At 46.3% G+C, this 22,671-nt stretch overlaps 1 protein-coding gene across 1 annotated transcript; it reads right to left on the bottom strand.

Annotated features, from left to right (window-relative positions):
* Window positions 1–19,685: 19,685 nt before the first annotated feature.
* Window positions 19,686–21,163, bottom strand: LOC122192827 (actin-like protein 9). Its single transcript, XM_042893493.1, has 2 exons — window positions 20,195–21,163; window positions 19,686–19,988 (listed from the first exon to the last, which is right to left on the bottom strand). The coding sequence occupies exons 1-2, from the start codon at window positions 21,161–21,163 to the stop codon at window positions 19,686–19,688; spliced, it is 1,272 nt and encodes a 423-aa protein (XP_042749427.1).
* Between the last annotated feature and the right edge of the window lie 1,508 nt (window positions 21,164–22,671).

Genomic DNA, 22,671 nt, shown 5'->3' on the forward strand with positions numbered 1-22,671 from the left:
AGTGCCTCATACCTTTCTCCAAAATTTCTCTTCCTATCCTTAGTGAGGAGCACTGGAGTGGTTATATTTGTAGATTTTATTGTATGGTTCTGCTGTGTTTGCTTTGTTGAGGTGCTCTGATATTTTTGTTGCCGCTTCTGGAGCTTGCATTTTCCTGGCTGTGAGAGTAAGAAGAATTTGCTTTCTACATTGGGCAGATTTTGTTGTTTCTAGAGCATCCCCTGGTGTGTGTATGGCAGCCAGCAGAGTAGTTGAGCTTGATCATAACATGGTGAACATAAAGCGCTGGATTTGCAGCTCTTAAAAGGGGGTAGACATAATCTCTGCAGAGGAGCTGTAGTAGAGAGGTGACTTCCTTGGCCAAAAGGAGAACCCAGCTGTATGTCTGTACAAAGTTTTGCTGGTCAAGATGATGAGGCCAATTGGCTTTGGTGAAACTACTGACAACACAATCAGTTTTCTTAGAATCATAGAATTGCTGGAGTTGGAAGGGACCATTAACTCTGTCCAACTCCCCAGCAATGAACAGGGACAGCCACAGCTCCGAAGGTCTCAGAGCCCCATCCAGCCTGACCTTGAGTGTCGAGGACCCACCAGTTTTGTTCCAGCTGGTTTCTAAGTGTTTTAAACCTTTTGCTTCCATCTTCTTCCTCCTCATCCTGACCTTTCTTTGACACTTATGGCCAGCTTTTAAAAAATGTAGAGTCCCTAGCTGCAAACCTGTTCTGAAAATCTCATTCTTTATTTCAAAGTCTGGGTAATTGGCTTCCCTATGCTTTCTCTGTATGGGAAAGGTACTGATGTGTATGCCCTTCAGTACATCCCTGGTCATGTTAGAAGAACTGAGAGCCAAGATCAAAAATTCAAATGATCCCAAATTGAAAATGATTTCAAATGTTGAAAACTGCTTAAAAAATTAATCATTAACACTATGTCAGACTTTCCTTCTACCACTGCTCAGCTTTTAACGTGGTTTCTTCACTTCACAAAGCTTCTGGCAACAAGCCTTTTCCTTTCTTGCTTTGAAAATCTTTTACATCTCATTTCAAAGATGGGGAAGGGTTGTTGTCATTTCCCCCTCTACCTCTCCAGATTTCCCCTTCGGAAACAAATTAGAATCAGGAAAAAGGGAAAACTATTCCAGATGAACTCCTGAAATTATATGCAGTCTGTTTTCAAGTGATGCATGTTTATTGTACCTGGAGGAAGGTGTTATAAAATTATTGTGTTATCTCTGAAGCTTGTGGCGAAGTAGTTTTGGTTTTGAATTTTAAAGCTGACTTCTCATGACACTTGTATGCAAAGAAAGGGAATATTTAACCCCCGTTTACTGCCCAGGATTCACTGTCCTTATTTTGCTGTGGTGAAAATTTAATGTTACAGTGAAGAAGATGAAACATATTAATAGAGCGGGATGAATGTCATAGTCATGAACTTACAGGGTTCACATATTCCACTTTAAGGGCCTTATTTGGTGTTAGAAGCACTTGAAAACAGTACATAAATCTCTACCAAGGGCTTTGGTTTTGTGCTGATAGACCACAGCACAGCCTACAAGAACAAAACCAAAGGCTGTGCCATAAAGCCTCCTTTCTTAATGGGTTCCTGTGAACTCTAAAACAAGGCAATTCCTCCCCTATAAGCAGAAGGGAGGAATCCACAGACATTTTTTTACCCCCCAAATCATGTCCCATTGGAACTTTCTTAGGTTGCTGTGGTAGCAGTAGCTGTGGCCTTGCTTTCCATCCCATGCAAAAACCCGTATTATTTTTGTACTTGATGGTCATAACAAGTTGATCTGCAGTAGAAAATCCTCTAGAGAGAAAAGCTGATATGCAAAACAAAACGAAACTGCCATCCTGAATTCTGTGGAATTGACCAAATTTCCCCTTCTACATAAGCAGCGAGATGGCAGATATAAAATGCAAGTTAATAAGGCAGTATTTGTTGTAAAACCAAGTGACACCACATAGGCCAGAGATGTCTATCTGTCTGGATGTTGCAAATCTGCCAAACCTCATTCTGCTGTTCATAATCTCTTGGTTATTAATATAAGCAACATAAAGTGTAGTTCTACCGAGGGAGTCATTTCTGCTAGCAGACAAAAGGTAATGGTAAATGAATGGCAAAGGTACACTGAAGATCTGTTTCTGAAGAGTGTTGGTAAAATAATTTGAAAAGTTCTGTCATTAGATAAATAAATAGTGGGATAAATAAATTGACAGTGGGATAAGCACCATTTTCTCTCACCTTCCATGACTTTCAGTGGCCCTGACGTATCCTTACTTATCTGAAAAACAACAGGACGTAATTTTTCCTTAAAAGCCAAACTTGAAAAAAATTTCCTTGGATTTCTCACTCCCTTAAATTTCTCTCATCGTTTCCTCTGGTTTCTGGGTCTCTCCTCCACCTTCCGGCTCGGTTATCACGTAGTGTTGGCTTGACGTGTGCTTTTGCTTTGCTGCCATGTCGGTGTGGCTGTGATGGTTGGAGGTGAAGCATCCCCACCACTGGTGCTTGGATTGAAGTGTCTCCCACTACTGGTGCTTGGGAAGGTGAGGACTGGTCCAGTGCAGTTGGGGATCTCAAAGGACTGCTGGCGAGAGCAAAGGTGGTGGTGAGTACAGCAATCTGTGTCCAGTTGTGTGTAGTAATAGTGCAAAGAATAACTCAAGGCGTGGAAAAATGATGTTTTTCTACTGCTGATTTCTGTAAAAAAGCGTTATAACCTGGGTACTGATTTCTGCTGCTCTGGGTGGAATCTGGAATAGGTCACACGGCATTTGTGGAGGTGCTCTTCAGTATAGCTTCAGACGGAACTCAACAGCAGCAATTCATTTTAAACCAGAAATATTATTTCTAGGACTGGAACAGGTGAATTTACGTAACCATTTCGCTTCAGTTACCCAGGAGTATGTATTTTGAATCTGATAAAGCACTGATAAGCAGCAAGTTGCTTTGGGAACGGAGAAACTCAATGAGTTGGGACCAAAATAAGGAGTTTCGTCTTGAGAAGCAGTGGCTTTCTCACCAGTTCTGTGCGTGATAGAAACTCAGGCAGATGCATGACTCTGCCTCGCAGCATCTTCAAAAGTTTCATTTATTTCCTGTGATAGCAGAGTGAAAGGGAAACCTCTGACAGAAAATCTTGATATTAACAGTTAATGAATGAGAGATGTGATCACATTCTGCAGTGGGTGCCCTTTGCACACACTTCAGAGAGCACAGGAGGCCCGGCAGCCTTCAAGGCAAACGAGTAGTGATGGCTTCCTTCCTCTAAAAAGCAAAAGGAGCGTCTCTAGAGAGCATCATCAGATCCTGCGATGGAACCACTGCACAAGAACAAAACGATGGGGGTCTTCCTGCCAGAAAGCAATGGGGATGGCACAGTGCACAGAAATACCTGCTCCTCGCCGTGCTCTGCTCCTGATCGGATACTTACTTTGTGAGAATGGTTTCTATTTCTCATTCTGAAACAGAAGGGTAAGCGCTGAGATGGGTTTTATTTAGGAGTGTTTTAAAGGGGATGCTGCGATTGGTCCTCCATCCTGGAGGTGCTTGTGGTAGAGATGGAGCAGGAAAAGACAGGGAGAGCTCGGCTGTGGTTTGTTCACTTATAGCAAAGCTGTTTCTTAGGGCTGGGGTCTCGATGAGTGCACTGCTGGGTTAGCAGAACCCCGGGGGGCTTTCTGTGTGCTGTGTGCCTCTGTCTGCATGGCTCAGCAGCAGTTTTCTAACTGGAATTTTCAGGAATATTTTGTAACTGCTGATGTGAGTGCACAAGGAACAGGAGAATGGGCGATCAAGCAGGTCCTGAAGGCTCTCCTGTCCAAAAGAAAGCCTTTAGCAATGGGCTTTTTGAAACAGATGAGTGAAAAGATAAAGAGTCAGAGTATCAGCTGTAGAAGGTGTTCTGTTCTGATGGCTGTTTGTTAGCGAATGGATTTTGAAACTTAGGGGCAGCACATTGCTTTTAATAGCGCTTGTTTTGATTTCCTTCCTTAAGTATTGTCATTAACTGTGACAGTGGTGTCTTTGCAGTGTCTGCAGGATGGGGGATTTTGTCATTCGCAAATGGTTGTGCACAGTCTTTCAAAAGAGGTTTTCACATGTCCTTGGTACTGACTTTGGGTGGTAATATCTAGGAAAGATGAGAAAGGCGCTGAATTGTTTCCTGGTGGTTCTCGACTTCTCATTTCCAAGACTGAAAGCCACAGATTTGCAAAAATTAACGGCAGGTTTACTTAAGGCAGCATTTCTGCCTTGTCTCACGAGAAGCTCGCAGCCTATGCTTTGCTTTAAAAACACACTCAGGCCTCATTGATTTCACAGCAATGATATTCTTTGCCACGGAGAGGAAGGGACTTACCTGTTGGTCTCATCCGCCTCTCATTTCTTCCTTTTGATGAGGCACCACCATATCATCTGGGGTGAATTTCAGATAATGATGAGCTTATCTTCATGAATTGATCTTTACTTTTAAAGAAACTGTTGTGACAGCGTTTTTTTTTTGTTTTTTTTTTTTGTCAGGTTCTGTATGAACCCAATGGAATTTTCCATCCCTGGGTAGGCAGAGCAAGGCAGAGCTGTGCATGCACTGTGATCAGACGTCCACCTCCAACCAACGGTGGAACAAGATTTCTCCTACATCACACTAAGAGAAACACAGCTCCACCTTCTTGGTAGCACAAGAACAAAAGCTGCCACCTAATATATACACACACAAAAATTAACAACTTCATATCTGTCGTCTATGCTCTTGCATGGCATAATCTTATGTCCTTTTGTTCTAGAAGCAATGTCACTGATCTGATATAGCAGGAGGTCTGGTCCTGCAAATTTGTGCATTGGTCTTGAACGTGCTGCCAGGAAACAGCTTGCATTAGAAAGCGTGGCCTGGCCATGCTAATTGATCTAATTGATCTTGTTGGAGTGAGTTAGCTTGGGGGAACTCCTGCGCAGTATTACTGCATCCAAATGAAACAGCTCAGAGGTCACTGTGCTGCGCTGCACTGTGCAGTGCAGAAATGAGAGAAAAGGGCACAATTCAGCTATTCTGACTTTAGGTGTTCCTTGGGCAGGGTCTACCCAGTAGAGCTGGAACTGAAGGAATAAGACAAGTGAAAAATGTTTATAAAAAACCCAAGTGTATCCAGCGTAATTTGCCAAAAATCCAATGCTTTCCACCCATATCATAAAATAATGCTGAGGAAGTAAATAGATTCTTTTTTTTTTTTTTTAAAGTGATTTCTCCCCAGAGAAAAAGAATATTTTTATGCACTGTCCTACCTTGAGTCACAGTGTACAGGGGGAGGTGCCTGGAAGCAGAGGAGAGCTGGATGGAGCAAACCACATGAAGATTCTTTATCCATCAGCAGCACACACTGAGGGTTCTGCAGACCAAGAACTGCAAAACTCTGTAGCTTGCAAAGAATCATCAGCAACTTTGAGGTTTTAAGAGATTTTCAAAGCATTTCCAGTCTTACAGGCCACTGTCAACAAACGGTAAAATTTTGAGGTTGGTTTGCAATACCTGAGTTGCTTTGAGGCGAGTTGCCGTGGGCAGTGCAGCCTGCACAGTGCTTTGATCATAAATATGGAGGAATTGAAGGAGGTTTGTACAGCTTACAGTTGTAAGAACCTGCAGTTCTGCTGGTGAGGCTGGGGAGGTTCATGTTGTTTCAAATGTCTTGCACCCCAAGACTGAAAACTGCAATTCAACCCTAACAAAAACTCTGTTGTGATTAAGCCCCTAAGGCAACGATTTAATCTAGAATCTTAGTGCATTCAAAAAGCTGAATCTATTTTTCAGCCCCCTGAAAGTCAAGTCTTTCTGTACAGATTCAGAGGGCATGGACAGGTTTTAAAGGAAATCCTCGCAGGGTCTTGCAGTCTGGTTTTCAAACAAGAACCCAGTGGGAATGCAAATCTGTGGTGGAAACCAGCCTTTAGAAAACCTGGTCCAAAAAGTGAACATGCTCAACTTTAAAGTTCTGTCTGAAAAGGCATCGCAACACATTGACAGACATAGAGGCATCGCAGCACGTTGGCAGCCTTACAGCAACATTTGGCAATGTGAGTCAACAATCCTTTGCGTGTTTTCAAAATAGATGTGCAGCAAATACGTGACTTTGGCAGATTCTCGTCGTTTCTGAGTCAGTTTTGTTTTGAATGTAAGTTTAACACATTGCCAGCGAGATTTATTCTTCCACTGGTATGAACCACAGAAGCAGTTTTCCTGGAGCTCAGTAATGTAGGTCCATAGGTTTTCTCCCTGTCTTTTTTCCCTTCTTTCTGCTGTAGGGTCATGCCATCTTCCATTGAAATACAAAAAGAGATTAATGCATATTGCTCAGCAGCAGCTGCTAACCGCTGCCTTAGCATGGATGTGAAATAGTCAAGAACGTGATTAGAATAATAGCCCTTCGCCTTAAATAGGCCAGTAGGTTTAGAGAGCACTGTGAGATATTACCAAACCACAGACCGAGCAGCAGAGAGGACACAAGCATGTTTACTGAGGTGCTTAACAGTGCTTGTACTGCATGATGTTCCTGCGAGAAGTTTGCAAAGGTTCCTGCTGTAAATCATACCGTGCTCGCTGGGGCTTGCTGCTACTATCTCATTTTATCAGGGCAAATTCTGAATAACTCCTGCGGGTTAGATACTGAAGTATTGAGGAGCTTGAGATTAGTAGCTGAGATCTGATTTAGTTTAAGCTGGTGTGATTGAGGAGTGTAAAATTGGGTAAATCATAGAATGGCTGAGGATGGAAAGGACTTTAAAGATCATGGAGCTCCAACCTCCTGCCTCATTTCCATCAGCATAAAGCAAGGGTTGCTTGGCGCAACCTTTGTGCTGATTTAAACTCTTTCGATCTTAAATTCTGCTGCCAGTTTGACTATGGTGAAGTCAGACACCAGTGATATCTCCTTGGATTGTCTCATACGTAGATGGGTGCTGCACTGAGTACAGAAAGGAAGCTGGAAATGAAAGTTTGATCCAGAAATTGACACTGGAGTGAAATGAAATAATGGGATAATGGAATAATAGATTTTTTTTTTTTTTTTAAGTAGTTGGAAGCTTTCTTCCCTTTGTTCCCCCTAGCATCTAATCTAAATCTTTTTGTTTAAAACCATTTCCCCTTGTCCATGTAAAAAGTCCATCTCCCTCCTGAGAGCTTCTTTTAAGTACTGAAAGGCCACGCCGAAGTCTCCTGGAGCCTTCTCTTCATCAGTCTGTACAGTCCCAACCCTCAGCTTGTCCCCATAGCAGAGGGATTCCAACCTTCTGAGCATCACTGTGACTTCCCTGGATCCACACCAACAGCTGCACATCTTTCTTGTGCTGTGGGTTAAAAAAATCTTGCCTTCTTGTGTTCTTGATTAAAAAATGGCCCTCCTGGCTCTGTTTCAAAACAAGATGCAGCTCAAAAGTAGAACTAGTGTTTGTAGATATGAATTTGTGATGTAAGTAGGGGTGAAATGAGTGGATGTGAAGATTTAAGAAAAAGCCTTTAACATATAGAAGGAGAGGTGATATGAAAAGTGGTAACACTTTGATTTGTACATTAAAGATTAGTGAATTGTAAAGAACAAAACATAGACATTCACTTTATTAAAATGTTTGCATTTTAGGTGATCCGATTCATTCTCTGTTCTGATTCACGACAAATATGTGATCCACTGCAGTGTGCAGTTTTACAGCTTCTATCACCCACTCACTGGAAATGTGGGGGCCGTGGGCAGTCTGATCAGCTGCCTGATAAGGTGGTTGGCAAAACTGACCACAGCAGAGGTGTTGAAAGTAGACAATCTTCAAGATCCCTTCCAACCCAAGCCATTCCATGATTCAATGATTTATGTCGTACTTGAATTCACCTAATATTTCATTACCGAAGAACAATTAGATGGAGTCAGCTCAAAGATCTGCCTGGTGCAATCTTTTGTACTATCTTTATTTGGTTCCCCTTTTGCTTTTGATGGTCACACTATCCCAAGGCGACAAGACTACGAATTTTAATGTTGCGTTGCACGAAGATGTGCTTCCTTCTCTTTCTTTGTAATCCACTGCCCAATAACTCCAGTGTGTGTCCTTTATTCTTGAGAAATAATGAGTTAGCCTTTCCATGTACAGAAATAAATCTATGCCTGTTCCAGTTGCCTTTTACTGGCACTATTCTAATTTTATTGCATCCTTGGGAAGAAGAATAATCTAACTTGAGTACCCCAAATTATGATCAAACACACACACACACAAAAAAAAAACCAAAAAACAACACAACAGATTCACCATTGTTTGATGAGGCAGTGTGTTTTATTTAAAGAGAAGTGTGTATCACCTCGTACATCTGCAGTGAAGCAGTTCCTGTCAGATATATACTTTTGCTGGAGGGCTCTTTACAACCTGTTGGAAAGTATAGTTCATCAGAGGCTACTTGGGGTGGAGATAAGAGAAGAAGAGGTTCTTTGCTGGAAGGAAGAACTCAGGTTTTTTGTTACTTTTTTTTGTTCTGTCTCATGCGTATCTCTTTTGGGTCCCTTTTATTTCATGTTCTTCCCAGCTACGTTGACCGGAGTCTGTTGGTTACCACAGTCTTGAAACTTCTTATAGGACGTCCTCATGACAGGCACTGGGAGCAAGAGGTGGACAAGGAGAAGACAAACTACTTTGCCCGATGCAGCTGATGAATTTACACAGTGAAAAAGCCACCTGTTCGTCTTTGACTCATTCAACAAAGAAGTCACGTCAAATACTAACTTGAAAAATTCCTGGTAAGTGATTAAGCCCTACAACAATAGCATATTTCTGCCTTTTGACGCTGCCAGTAACCACAGGCACACTCACTTTGATGCTCTGAGCTCAGGAGTCAATTTAAACAAGAGCCAGAGGAATTACCCCAAACGTATTCATGCGAAAGGAGATTCTTTGTTTTGGTCTTTAGTTACCCTGGGAATCTTCACATACAGTTTGAGATCTCAAAGAGTTACAGCTAAACTAAAACAATTTAATTACAAAATCACAGTGGGACAGCGTACTTTCCTGGAACTTGCCCTGATTTAAACCAGCAAAGAGCTCTGGTCCTGCTGAACAAAGTCAGACATAAATATGGATTTGTCTGTAGATGCATATTTGTCCGTTTTGCAGTTCTGCATTGTGCAGAAAGCAGAGTAGACAACAACACTGGAGGTCTTTATATCCATAAAAATAAGCAGCAGATATTTTGCATAGAGGGTGACAGAGGGACCACATGCAGGCGCTTACTTCTAGACATCCCCACCTGATCAGCACAGCCCATTTGATCTCCTGGAGGACCCACATGATACAGGAAGCTTGCAGTTTAGAGGGAGATGTGTGGTGATAACTCCTTGTGATTGTCCTACCAAAATCACAAACGTCATCAAATCCAGCTTTATAAAGTAAGACCAGTGGTTTTTAGGAGAATCCAGGACTGAGTAGATGCGTTTGAGTTGTAATCCTATTTCATCTGCTAAGGTATGTAACTAAAGTAAATCAGTTCCCTTTGCCTTCTTTATCTGAGAAACAGAGGCAATGAGACTTATCTCCTAAGCAAGGCTGTTTCAGATCAGTGGGAGATAAACAGTATGTGAAAGCAACTTTTGTTATCCTGATTTAAGTCAGGCAAAGTACTTGTGATTGTGCACAGGGTTGGCAGAATGTCTCCTCTTTAACTCTTCTCAGTCAACTTTTGGGTACTCTGTAGAGACATCCAAGGTCAGGGGACGAGATCTGATGGAGCTTTGGGTGTCTGTGTTTGCTGCAGGGAGTGGAACCACATGGCCTTACAGGTTCCCTTCCAACTCAAATGGTTCTGTGACTCTTTGATTCTATGATGCTCTTTGAGGCAATGTTGAGATTTGAAGACTTGGATGCGTCAACTGTGTTCCTGGTGTGATTGCAGGAAAAAAAGCACATGGCTATCTTAATTTGTTCTTTTTTTTCCCCTTCATATTGTTTATTAATGTAACAATTAACAGCAGCTTCAGTGGTAACAGCTTTATGTCTCAATTCTGGCAGAACTGAGCTGCGTCAACAACCATGGACAACTTCATGGCACCGCTGAGCGCCATCGGCGACCTCACACTTCAGCACAGCAAAGCAAAGTTCCTGCACAGCAGAGTGAGCGGACCCTCCCGGCGCAAACGGGAGTTCATGCCAGATGAGAAGAAGGACAACATGTACTGGGAGAAGAGACGCAAGAACAACGAGGCGGCCAAACGCTCGCGGGAGAAGAGGCGACTCAATGACTTCGCCATGGAGAGCCAGCTGGCCGCGCTCAGCGAGGAAAATGCCATCCTCAGGACAGAGCTGCTGGCCCTCAAACTGCGCTTTGGGCTCATCAGCCCCGATGCCAGCACCCAGCAGGGCTGCTCCCTGCAGGACTTCCTAGGGATTTATTTCCGAGGGCACAAAGGGCTCTCGCCGTTCCCTGAAGCGGAGCCCTTTGCTGGGGGTTCCTGCCTCTACACAAAGAGCTTTGTGCCGAAGGTGCTGGAGCCGGCCGACTTTTCATGCAAAACCTTTAACCCATCTAGAAACTTCCTTGGCTGTGACTCAAAGCCAGTTTCTATGGACACACCTGGCCTTCACCAACCAAAGAGGCTCGATTCAGCCTTCAGACCCACAGTTTGCTCTCCTTTCCTCGATTACCACTGCCCAGACAAACATGTGTTCCATTTGCCTTTCCCAGGCAGTGCCTGCTTCTCATCCCCTTGTCCTGGTCTGACAGAGATGAGCAAGGAAAGCACCACGACTGTCTCAGATGAAGATGATGAGCAGCAAGTGCCCAAAACTTCTCCTCCACCCCCATGTAGCTTGCCCTCCCCTTCGGAAGATCACACAAGGGGCCGAAGCTCTTCAGCTCTGCCTCACAAACTCCGGATTAAGACCAAAGCCCTCGGAGGACAGTGACCATGGATCCCTCTGTGGGAGCAGAGACAACGTCTCTGGGAGCAGATATGATATATTCCAATCACATGAAATATTTGGAAGGAGGGGTGGGAGGGAAATGTCTTTAAAGAAGGAAGTAATTTTTTCTCTTTGGCATAAATGCTGAGGGAAGTTATAGGGCTGGGCTGCATCACTACAGCACAACTGCAGTTGGCCATGATGTCAGTCTTGCTGCGATGGACCTGCCAGACCCCATGGCTGCTGGTAAGCCTCAGTTTCACCTGGTTGCTCTACTTGCCAACCAAACAAAAACTTCATAGCATCACAGAAAGGGTTGGAGGGGACCTTAAAGATCATCTCGTTCCAAGACCCAGCTGTGGGCTGGGTGCCCCCCACCAGATCAGGCTGCTCAGGATCCCATCCAACCTTGAAGTGTGAAGGGATGAGGGGCAGGAAGAGGCAAAGAGGTGGTGCCCACACCATGGAACACAATAGTGGCTCCACACCACTGCTACAGCTGCTGGGTGTGACCACCATTTTAATTCCATTTGCTTTGTCATCACCTCCATCTTCACAAATGGGGATGAAAATCTAATTATTTAACACTGGAAATTGTGGATGGAAAGAGTTTCATACCCTCCAGCTGTCTGGAGCAAGAAAAGGGAATAGCAATAAGAAGGCAGCAGATTCACACTGGCATGAACTGAGAGCAGAACCTGGTCCATTTCATCCTCACTTTGTCATAATTTATGTTCAGAGGGAATGAACTCTTTTTCTCTTTGACTGGAGACAGCGTGGTCCATAAGATACATTTATTTCCACTTATTTTCGTAACAGCTATTTTGGAGGACTATTATTATTTTTTGTTTCACTGAAAAGTGAAACATATCTTCATCCCACTTCTTTCCGTGTAAATAAGGCATTTTCAGAAATAATACTTCCATATTTGAAAATTGCTTTTATAAAACATTCTATTAACTTTAGATGAATTTTCCAATCCATTTTCTTATTTTGAAATTAATTACTTATAAAATAAAACTGCTATGTGGCACACTGTTCTCACTGAAACATCTGTGGGATGAGGACAGTTGTCAAGCATTTTTCTAGAAAGCATTTTATAGATAATGAATAAATGCACCAATGAGAAGAGTGTAAAAGGAAGAACAATGATACGTGAAATGGGGTGTAAAAATCCCTCAAAACTGAGGGCCCTTATTGCTGGGAGCAGCTGGGAATGTTCAGCCTGGAAAAGAGGGGATTCAGCTGAGGGTGATCTGATCAATGTTTATAAATGCCTGCATCATAGAATCATGGAATCACTAAGGTTGGAAAAGACCTCTCAGATCCCCAAGCCCAACCCCAGCCCATCCCACCGTGCCCTCTGACCATGCTCCTCAGTGCCACATCTCCACGGTTCTCAAACACCTCCAGGGACGGTGACCCCACCACTTCCCTGACAGTCAGTGCCAATGCATCACCACTCCTTCTGAGAATGTTTTTCCTAATATCCAACCTGAACCTCTCCTGGTGCAACTTAAAGCCATTACCTCTCATCCTATCACTGCAGGGAAGGTGCAAAGAAAGCAGCCAACCTCTTTTCACTTGGAACACAGAGTTCCTTTCTGAACATCATGAAGCACTTCTGTGCAGGTTCCAAAGCAATGGGTTACCCAGGGAGGCTGTTGGGTCTCCTTTGGACACAACCTGGACACAATCCTGGGCACTCTGCTCTGGGTGTCCCTGCTGGAGCAGGGGATGGATTAGATGGAGCCAGAAGTCTCTGTCAACCCCAACCATCTGTGATCTTGTAATGTTAAACACACGCAGTGGGATCTGGATTGCAGAGGTGTATCAGCACATTGTGCCTAATAAAAATCTGTTTCCAGAAGTGGTGTAAAGTGTATTGGCCAGACATTTGGGGAGCTGCCCCCTCTGGGAACAACTACCAGGACAGATATCCCCAGAGGAAAGTCCTGCACAGAAGGAGCACAGGTAGCTGTGATGAAGGGCAAGAATGAACCAGGTTGCGGGGCATGTAAATTTACGATCCCCCGACCCCTTTCCTTCTGTCCTTAGCTGCATGCTCACAGCAGAGCCCACAGCTCTCCACTCGGAGTCCTGTAACTGATGCACAGCTGATCTGCTGTTGGCAGGGCTGGCTCAGCAGCAGCCCAGTGTGCTCTTTGTGCTCTGGTCAGTGTGAGGAACTCAGGTCTTCTCACCTTCAGCCGCTGAGGTCAGAGCCCCGAGGTCGGCTGCACAGCAGTGGACACAGTGCTACTGTGCCTTCTGGCATGGAGGGAAACCAGAGCGCTGCAAATGCTCTTCAGGTGCGAAACTTGACACAGTGATACTTGCAGATTAAAAGAAACCACAAGTGTGTTGATTTCCTGTACTATCCCCCCATCCTCTCTTCCCCTGAGAACAGCCCACAGCAAGAAAGTGGCTTCGGCATTACTTGGCTAGAGGAATCATCTCCCCCTGCTCCTGCATGGCTCCAAGCACCCCACACCCATCTCCTCTCAACCACTTCCCACTGTTGCTTGCAGCCACTTCTCCACTGCTTCTTGTCTTTGGGATTTGCTTCTTCTCCCCTCTGGGGCTGCAGGAGGAGAGAACATCCCCACTCCCTCCATTTCCCATTTGCTGCCTTGTCCCGCTGGTACCCAAAGAGATCCAGCCCTCTGCATCGTTTATCCCATCCCCAAAGCACATTTGACAATGCTCTCAAAGAATAGCCATTATTGTACTAATTGTTTCAGATAATGAAAACTGCAGGGCTTGCCTGGAATGGAACTGGTCTATTCTGCTTCTACTCCAACATAGAAATTAAATCATTAACCAGCCTTTGATACAAGGTAATTTCATGTCGTTTTCAAGCTGGATAAACACAGAGATGAGATTTACAAAAGAAAGCAGCACTGTATGTGCCTGAAGAGAAGGCAAGGGAAATATTTCAGGTTTTCTGGACTTTGGGTGCATAGGAAGGAGGCAGAGCACCCATCCACTGCCTCCGGCTCCATGCACCAGGGTTCAACTGGTTCAGTTCCACAACAGCAAATTTGGAGCTGTCTCAAACTCTCTAAATTACAAAGGTTCGGAAATCAGAGCTGGAGATCGCAGAGAGGCTTTATGGCTAAAACTGGGTGTGGGTCCCAATTTTAAAATCGGGTTTGGGCAGCAAAGGAAAAGAAATAGTAAGTTTCTGCAGGGTCTGTTACAAGTATTGTCCACCTGCCATAAGAGATCACAGCCCCACAGACTTGCCATACCTCTTCAAAAATCTATTCTGGCTTTTTTTGGGGGAGGCATAGGTGCTGTCGTCATGCATTTCAGGCAACATTTTTCACACCTTTGCAGTGGTAGATGGAGCGATGATTACAGAGCCTTCCCTTAAGAGTATGAGTTAATGATGACCTTTAGCTTAGGACAAAAAACTGAATCATTACAGAGGTAGGAAAAGTTAGCAATGACTTCTGGAAACAAACCCAGCATTCAGAATTCATCACTGTCTGGCACATTGTGTAGCTCTGAGTGTGCCTGTATGGGCAACACCTTTTTGAAAATATATTTTTAATTTAATCTTGGTCATATTTCTGTTATTATAAAAGAATCAGAAAGGAAAATTTGATAACGTACAAAACCATCAGCATTAGCCATCTGCAGAAGGAGCTGCTCCCTGCTCTGCATCGTGACCCCTGCCATGGGCAGCTCAGACTCAAATGCCAACTCCATCTCCCATCCCCATTCCCAACCCCAACCCCGATCCCAACCCCAACTCCACCCAAGAGTATTCTTCTGACTTAATTCCATGTTAGTCCCAGGGAGTCATTTCTAAATAAGAGAACAAGTCCTTATATGGGAAAGAAAAAACGGAGGTGTTGCTGGCAGGCAATTCCACCATCCGTAATGCCAGGTCATGTTGGCAGTATTGGTGGCAGTAGCTTCAGTTGCAGCTGATCTGCAATCCTGAGGATTGCAGAGGGCTCAGTGCCTTTGTAACTGCTGGTCAGGGGCAGCTCAGAGCTTGGGGGCTGTCTGCAGGGTGAGGATGCTTGAGAATGGTGGTGTTTGGATCCCATATCGCTCCAGTGCCTTCCTAGGGATGTTCTCACAATTGTGGTGAGTTTCTGGTTCTGGACACTGGGTTTAGAGCTGGGTTTTATTGTTTCCTGTTCAAAGGGATTGTGTGGCAATAGATTTCAGTGACCACAGTGCTTCTGTTCCTTATTTCTTGCTGGTCTTATCAGCCACATAAAATCTGCTTCTGAAGTGAGCTGTGGGCTGTCCTCTGAGCTGCCTGGATTGCATCTCTATTTTTTTTCCTGCTGAAGAGCCTACCCCAGGTAGGAGTTGTCCTTATGCTCATATCTAGCTGTTCTCACCAACAGCAGAGCTGACTCTGAAGGCAGGTCGGAAATAAGGCATTGCTGGGATTTAGCTCTGTTCTGATGCAAAACGCTTGAGGAGCCGTTGCGCAACTTCCCAGTGCCAACAAATGTCCTTGTTTGTGCGCAGTTGTGCTCAGATGAAGTGATAATTAAAGAGGCATCCTGTGTGTGCAGGGAATCTGTGTTTACTCTGCTCCCTCCCAGCTCCTATCTTTCTCTTATCAGCACCGCTGTCTTTCAAATGCGTGATCAAATACGCAGGAAAAGAAGAAAAAAGAGAAAAAGAAAGTACAACCCATACATTGCCCCGTGAATACAGTGTAATATACGCAACAGAAGAAGTGTGAACACACTAAGCTATTCATCTTTAGGCTGCCTTTCTGATACCAGTTCTTCTGAAGACCACAACCTTTCATTTCTCGCACATAGCTTTACTCGTACCTGATAAGTGTGCTAAAACATCAGAGGGGACTCGGGAGGTTTGACAACTCCGTAACCTCAAAGAAACAAACTACTCAAACAGCAACACTCTAGGATGAATAAAGCTTGACTGACTCTATTTTTATTTATTTTAGTCTTAGCAGTTCTGCTGTGGAAGGGCTGGGTGTGGATAAATGAGCAACTAGCACAAACCTGTGCCCGAATTCAAGCTTCATCCCAAATCCTCCTGATTTGTGTCCCAGGACTGCATTTCCCAGCACCACTGCTTTCCTCCAGCTCTGCTGCCCATAGCCACAGCAGTTCTGTTTTCTCTATTCCTGCTTCATTCTACCAAAAAAGCTTTGCTCAGTGATAACTGCATCTATTAGCTTGGGCTAAAGTGTGAGCAAACTCTCACAGAACCCCTTGAAATGCCTTTTTTTTTTTTTTGGAGGGGAGGGTAAAATCCCCCAAATCTCCCCCAGTGCTCAGATCTGTGTTAAGCTAAACCTGGAAGCTGTCCACATCTTGTTCACACCATCGCCACATCTGGCACACATCTGGAAAGGTTACTGATGTGCAGGGGTCAACCTGCAAGAGCTGCTTTGGTCCTACAGCTCTCAGCTTTTTGGATGTCTGGCCATAAAGTTTTGCTGCTGCGCTGCCTTTTGCACCCATGGTGAGAGGGGGGTGCTACCCAGGCAGAGAGGGAGCCCTGTAAAGTTTAACACTTGCGTTTGGTTTTCACATCTACAAACCCAAAATGTTTGGTGGTGACTCACAAAGCATGGAAGTGGTTACACTGGCTGCTGGGGGTCACTCCTATGGAAGGGATCAGAAGATACCATCAAGGTGGAAAAGCTCTTATTGATCCCATTCTATTTCCTACACCAAACAGTGCTGATGCAGCAAACTAGATGTGGTTTCTTGGTCACCCTGAGCTGGATTTGGAGGGAAAATATTAATGCTTTGTCCTTTTAAGGAGTATGAAATGCAGATATGCTAAGTTGTAAGGTTTAAGTCATTTAGGTCTGTAGTAACCTTATTTATTCAGCTCTTAAAGAAGTGAGGAATAGGGAGCATTATTGCTAGGGCAGCTCCAGGGTCCCATGGGTGGAGGCAATGCTGGAAGCGTGGGCTGTCCCAGTCCCCTTCGCCCCTGCCCTCCCTTGGGAAGTGCTGGTGGGTCCCAGAGCTCCCTCTGTGCCTCAGCAAAGCACCGCACAGCTCAGCCCACTGAGCACACTCTGACCTCCAAACACCAGGCAGCGCAGATGAAGGATGAAGATATGATTTGGGGGATGTTAGAGCCAGCTGCAGCACGAGCATCGGTGAGCCTGAGATGCTTTGGGCTATGTGAGGACACCTCATCACCTCCAGTATTTGGGAAAATCCTTCCCAGGCACGGGGCAGCCCTGTGTGTGACTCACAGGGAGGTTTTGCTGCTGGGGAATGTTCCCACCACCAAAGCATTGCAATGCGTCAGCAAGCAATGGCCAGGGCTCTGCTGGGGCAGAGGGAACACAGAGTGAAAGGGAACAGAGCGCAAAGGCCGTGTGTAAAGGTTAATACTTGCTCTGGGCAGAGATGAGCAAATGTCTGTGCTCTTAAATAGCAGTTGCTGACAAGGTTGTCTGGCAGCTATTTGGTTTGTTTTTCTTTCTAAAAGACCAATAATTTCCCTTTTTTTTCCACTTTACTCGTTCACACAGTTAAAACAGGGAGTCTGATGAACATCCTTTTGAGATCTTGGGTTGTCACCACCTTCCCAGTGCGGTAGCATTAGTTCACACCTCCCACGCTCAGTGCCTTTCTTTAATACAGTAGAAAAACCTGGGCACTGCATCAGAAGGAAGATTAAGGCAGAAAAATACTTTCCGCTAATTTACCACAACATTTTGACTAACCTCAAAATCTTACCATTGTACCTTACCATCTCACCTCTCTGAGACGCATGGTTGGATGGGCTTCACGCTCTGCTGAAGGTGTGTGGGGATCTGTGGGGCTCATTCACTGCATATTCACTCTAGGTCACTAAATGGGTGACCAAGGGCTGCTGGCACCATTGAGATACTATGCTATGCATGTGCCATGGTTGCCCAAGGAGGTGGATGTCCACATCCCTGGATGCATTCAAGGCCAGACTCTGGCTCTGAGCAGCCTGGTTTGGTGCTTGGTGACCCTGCCTGTGGCAGGGGTGTTGAAAGTAGATGATCATTATGGACCTTTTCAACCCAGGCCATTCTATGATTCACTCTGAGGGCTGTGCTCAATGTCAGAGTCAGAATTAGAGTGCTGTTCCTCTTTTAAGCCTTTAGCAGAAAAGTGTTACAGGAAGAAAGTCAAGAATTTGGCATTTAACTGATGCTGGGGTGCTCTTTGTTTCTCCTTTCAGCTCACAGGGGACAAATCTGCAGCGCACACATGGGAGTGGAGTTTGCAGCTGCACAGGGCTAACAATGCACACACACTGCCTGAGGGTTCAGCCCCATCCTGAAGCCCATCCCTGCTGGGGCAGGAGTGCTGCTATCAGCTCAGAGGAGCTGCTCACTCCTCCCAGGCACCTGGCATCTGTGGCCTGGGTTTCTAGTGAGATAAGAACTTGTTTTCTCCGGAAAGTTTCAGGGGAAATGAAGTAGTTAGTTTGAGTCAACACGAGAGCCAAATATTCTTTGCTTGTCAGAAAGCCGTGGGAAAGTGCCCTGCAAGATCCTGTGTCCCCAGTGTGTGCCTGCAGCATCCCTGAGCCATCCTCACTGTGTCCCTGCAGCATCTCTCCTGCGTCCTTGCAGCATTCCTCCTGCAGCATCCCACACCCCTCCCACAGCTTGATGCAGACTCCAAGCAGCCCCAGAGAGCCACGGGGTAACAATGAGATCAGACTGGGTTCGCCCCATGACCTGGGGCAATAGGAAACTACCACCAGCTTAAAAACTGGCACCAAAGCCTGTGTCAGCTTCCAAAGACCTGGGGAGTTTCGTGCAATCTAGTTAAATTTAGCATGATTTCTCTCAGGCGCTGCTTAGGGAAGGATTGGTGCTGAACTTGTTAGTATTTGTAACCTTTTCTGTGGCTTCTGATCCTCACTGCAGCATTGGTGTCCACAGCTGGGGACAAAGTCACGAGGAAAGGAGCAGCCCCTTAGGCACGGTGGGGGAGCAGGGAGAAGGGGGGCTGCTCCTGGCTCCCAGCTTATGGTGATGGAGTGAGAGCTGCAGCTGTGACTTGGAACCCTCAGCCCTATAAAACCAAGCAGGGGGACAAATTTCACCCAAAGAGTGAGTAAGGGTGGGAGCTAGCATTTCTTCTCTGTGTCTTCCCATTCCCCTCTGCCCCCAACAGTCCAATTGCAGGCCATGTGGTCCAGGTAGGAAAAATCACTGGGGTGGTTTAGGAGGGAGGCACTGTGGGTTTTGGCTTTGGTTTCTGCCCTATTGGGCAGCTCTGAGCATGAGTGCATTTGGGTGGGTTGGTTGGTTTGTTTAATTTTGTATTATATAAGTGCTAATGGCTTTTCATGGCCCCAAGTGACAGCAAAGGCTGCAACTGTGTGTGAGGGAAACAGGTGGCTTCTGCTTGGTGCCAAGGCTGTGGCTGCAGAGCTCTTGTGCAAATCACAGCATGGAGCTCTGATAGCAGAGGAACCCGATCTGATGTGGGACCTCAATGGGCAGCACGAGGTACACGGTTGCGACATGGGGATGGCAGACAGTGAGCAGGGATGGGAGAATAAGGGGTTCAGGGCAGGGTTTGATGCCTTCCCATGGGGCTGCTGCTTGTGCTGTAGTGTGTGTGCTGAGCAGCACCTGCAGCTGAGTCTGTGCTTTTACCCTAACAGCCCTCAGCTGGGACCATGTGGGGCTGGAAGGTGACTGTAATCAGGTGGTACAAAATTATTTATTATTGCTTGGTCTGTAGCTGTGATAAAACTGCACCAATGTTTCTTGCTGGCTTTGGGGTGTCATTTCAGAAGTATTTCTGGTGGACGATGTGTGGCCCTACCTCATAGTACTCATCACGGCGGATCCAACATGACTGGAAGTTGCAGAGTGAGGCGAGGATGGATCCCCCTGTCCACGCTGCATGTCGCCGCAGCTCTGAGCCCCCCACCTTCATAGTAGTGCTGAATGGCAGGTGACCCAGGAGCTCATTGCACAGCCTCTTCTGTAGCCCTTTGAAGAGCGAGGAGCCCCCGCACAGGACAATATTGGCACACATGGTGGGTGTGATTTCCTCTGGGAGCTGCGCAACGCTCTTCTGCACTGTCTCCTAGATCATAAAATCATAAAGGTTGGAAAAGACCTCTAAAATCCAACCACCCACCTATCACTAATATTGCCCACTAAACCATGACCCTAAATGCTACATCTACCCTTTTCTTAAACACCTCAATGGAAGGTGACCCCACCACCCTTCTGGGCTGACAGTGCCAATGTCTGAGTGCTCCTTTTGAGAAGTTCTTCCTAATATCCAACCTGGATGCTCACGAAGGAATCTCCCCAGCTGGACGGAGGGTTGAAGAGCACCTCTGGGCACTGGAAGCGCTCCTTGCTGAGGGTAAGCATCATCCCATCGGGCAGGGAAATATCCATGGTGTGGGAGCTGGGTGGGAGGAGACACTCGCTTTGGAAGTCATCAGCAATGTAGCAGCATGCATGCTTGATGCCCTCCACCATGTGGGTCATCCCCTTGCTGAGCACTTGCCCCATGTCCTCCAGAAGAGTTGAAAGATACCATGTAAGACACCGTCCTGCCACGTCTGTCTGACTGGAGTTGCATGCCATGCTCCTGCCCTCCAGCACTGGCATGACACGGGTGGCCTCGTGGCCCATATCCAGCACCAGAGCACTGATCTTGCCATATGCATAAGCAGAGAGGACCGACTGAGGGGCAACAAAGAGACCTGGAGTGCCCAGCACCTCGAAAGCCACCTCTGCCATGTTCTCCCGGCTGCTGGTGGGGCTGAACAGTGGCTCTGTGAGGAGCAGCGCGTGGTCCTCAGGGTTCACCCGGAGCTCATGTTCAAGGAGGTACTTCCATAGGCTTTCAGCTGCCTCCCAGTTAATGATGAAGCCATTGTGCATCACCTCTGTGGTTTTAGTGTCAGGGTACAGCAATGCCTCCTCTCCAATAACCACCCTAGCCCTGGCTTCTTCTGAGCTCATATGGTGGCCCACCAGGGTGCTGACCTCAGCGCTGGGGGAATGGTATCCAGAAAACCCTGCTCTGCAGCTCCTTGTGCCCATATCAATCACAATTGGACCCATGCTCGGGCCCTCGCTGCTGGAGCAGTTGACAGTACTGGAGGAGAAGCTGCTTACAGAGCCTAGCTCCAGCTCATCTGGGTGGCATTGATGGAGTATAAAGATTGAGGAATAGTTCTCTGTCTGTAGAGAGTCCCCATCTTGGGAAGGCCCCATCCCACCTCCCTGTGGCCTCTCCATCTCAGAACATTGCCTAGGAAACAGAGCTGGGCAGTAAATTCCCCTGAGTGGGCTTGGGCAGAATCTGCCAAACTGTGACATCATCCAGGCTGAGCTGTGGCAGCAGGGGAGAATGCCATGCATGGCATCTGAAGGTACTGGCTACTTTCTGGCAGGAGTGTGGGGACAAAATGAGGATGATGCCCATCGCCAGCTCACACCAGTATGTGTGTTTTGGGGAGGGGTTGTGGTCTGCTCTAGAGCTTGCTCTGCTGTTTCTTTAGTGCTGCTTGGCCAGAAACCAGTGTCTGGGGGCATCCCTCGTGGTACAGTGTGACCAGAGCAGCAGCTTTGTGGTTACACACGCAGAAGGAAAACAGCTCCATGAGTCTTTGTGCTTATACATACCCAAGGAAAGCAGCCCTGTGCTTCCTGCTGGGCTCAGCACTCACAGAAGGCCCACAGTGGAGCTGCACTGTGGGCATGAGAGCTGATGAAAAGTTGCATTGCATCAATGCTCCTCCTCATGCTGCTGTATTGAGCAAACTGCAGTGTGAGAATGGTTTCCTCATTTTCTTTCTCTTGCTGCCCCCTAAAGCTAGTGGGTTTTGCTGGATAGGAACAGGTGGGCCTTGCAAAGCAAAGAGGAACCAGATCCAGCAGTGGCTTGGAGGGAAGTGTGAGTTTGTTTCTTGAGGGAAGGTTGGAGCAACGCCATTCAGTGCTGGTGGTGCTGGTGTTTCTCATTTTGTCTGCACCAAGCTCATGGAATCTCATGGAGCAGGGTGGGGGAAAAGGATGATGAGGGACAATTAGCAGCAAAGCAATGAAGAGGATGAGCAAGAAAGATAAAGCCAACCTAGAGTCAGGTGCTGCCTGTGTGCAGGGCAGGTGTCTGGATATGGCAGTGGCTGGGGTGGCTTGGGGAAACTGAGTTCTTGTCTCCATTGAGGACCAAGAAGGATGGGAACATTGCATGAGTAGCGCTGGGGATGGGAGTTTAGAGAGGAGCCTGGGTGATACCCAAATGACTTTCTGGTGACTGTTTCCATAGCCAGCAGAATATTTTTGTATATGAGGGCACAAGTGAAGAAGAGTTGTTGAGGAAAGCAAGGAGAAGCAGATGAATCTTCTGTCATTGTAGTTTCTTGTCTGTAGTGTTCAGCATCAAGTGTTTAAAGAGCTGAAAAGGAGGCTGATGCACTGTCTATTATGGAGCAGCAGTTACCAGGGCAGTGTTGGTGAGGTCTGGATGGAACATAATAGAGAAAGAGAGAATGTGGATCTTCCATGGAGTTAGGATGAACGTGAGGACAGAAATGCAGAGGAATGGCATTTGCACAATGCAGGAATGGGACAGTAGGGGGCAAAGATGTTGCTGGGAGGAAAGGAGCTGAGGCTGGCCTAGGGCATGACCCTGCTGCTCAGCTGGGGCCCTGCAGACTAATCCCCACCACAGGGAACGGGTGGTGCCCCATTCCAGGAACTGTGCAGTGCCTGAGGCCAGGTCATGGCCAGGGCTGGGCTGC

The sequence above is a fragment of the Lagopus leucura genome, unplaced genomic scaffold, assembly GCF_019238085.1.
Source record: "Lagopus leucura isolate 7727_CA_CO unplaced genomic scaffold, USGS_WTPT01 145-6_obj-0_obj, whole genome shotgun sequence".
NCBI lineage: Eukaryota > Metazoa > Chordata > Aves > Galliformes > Phasianidae > Lagopus > Lagopus leucura.

Excerpts from the sequence above, each read along its gene's own strand:
- LOC122192827 (XM_042893493.1), bottom strand. The coding sequence starts at position 21,163 with ATGGAGAGGCCACAGGGAGGTGGGATGGGGCCTTCCCAAGATGGGGAC. Across the intron at positions 19,989-20,194 it reads ATTCCTTCGTGAGCATCCAG|GAGACAGTGCAGAAGAGCGT; the intron begins GTTGGATATTAG and ends TTTATGATCTAG.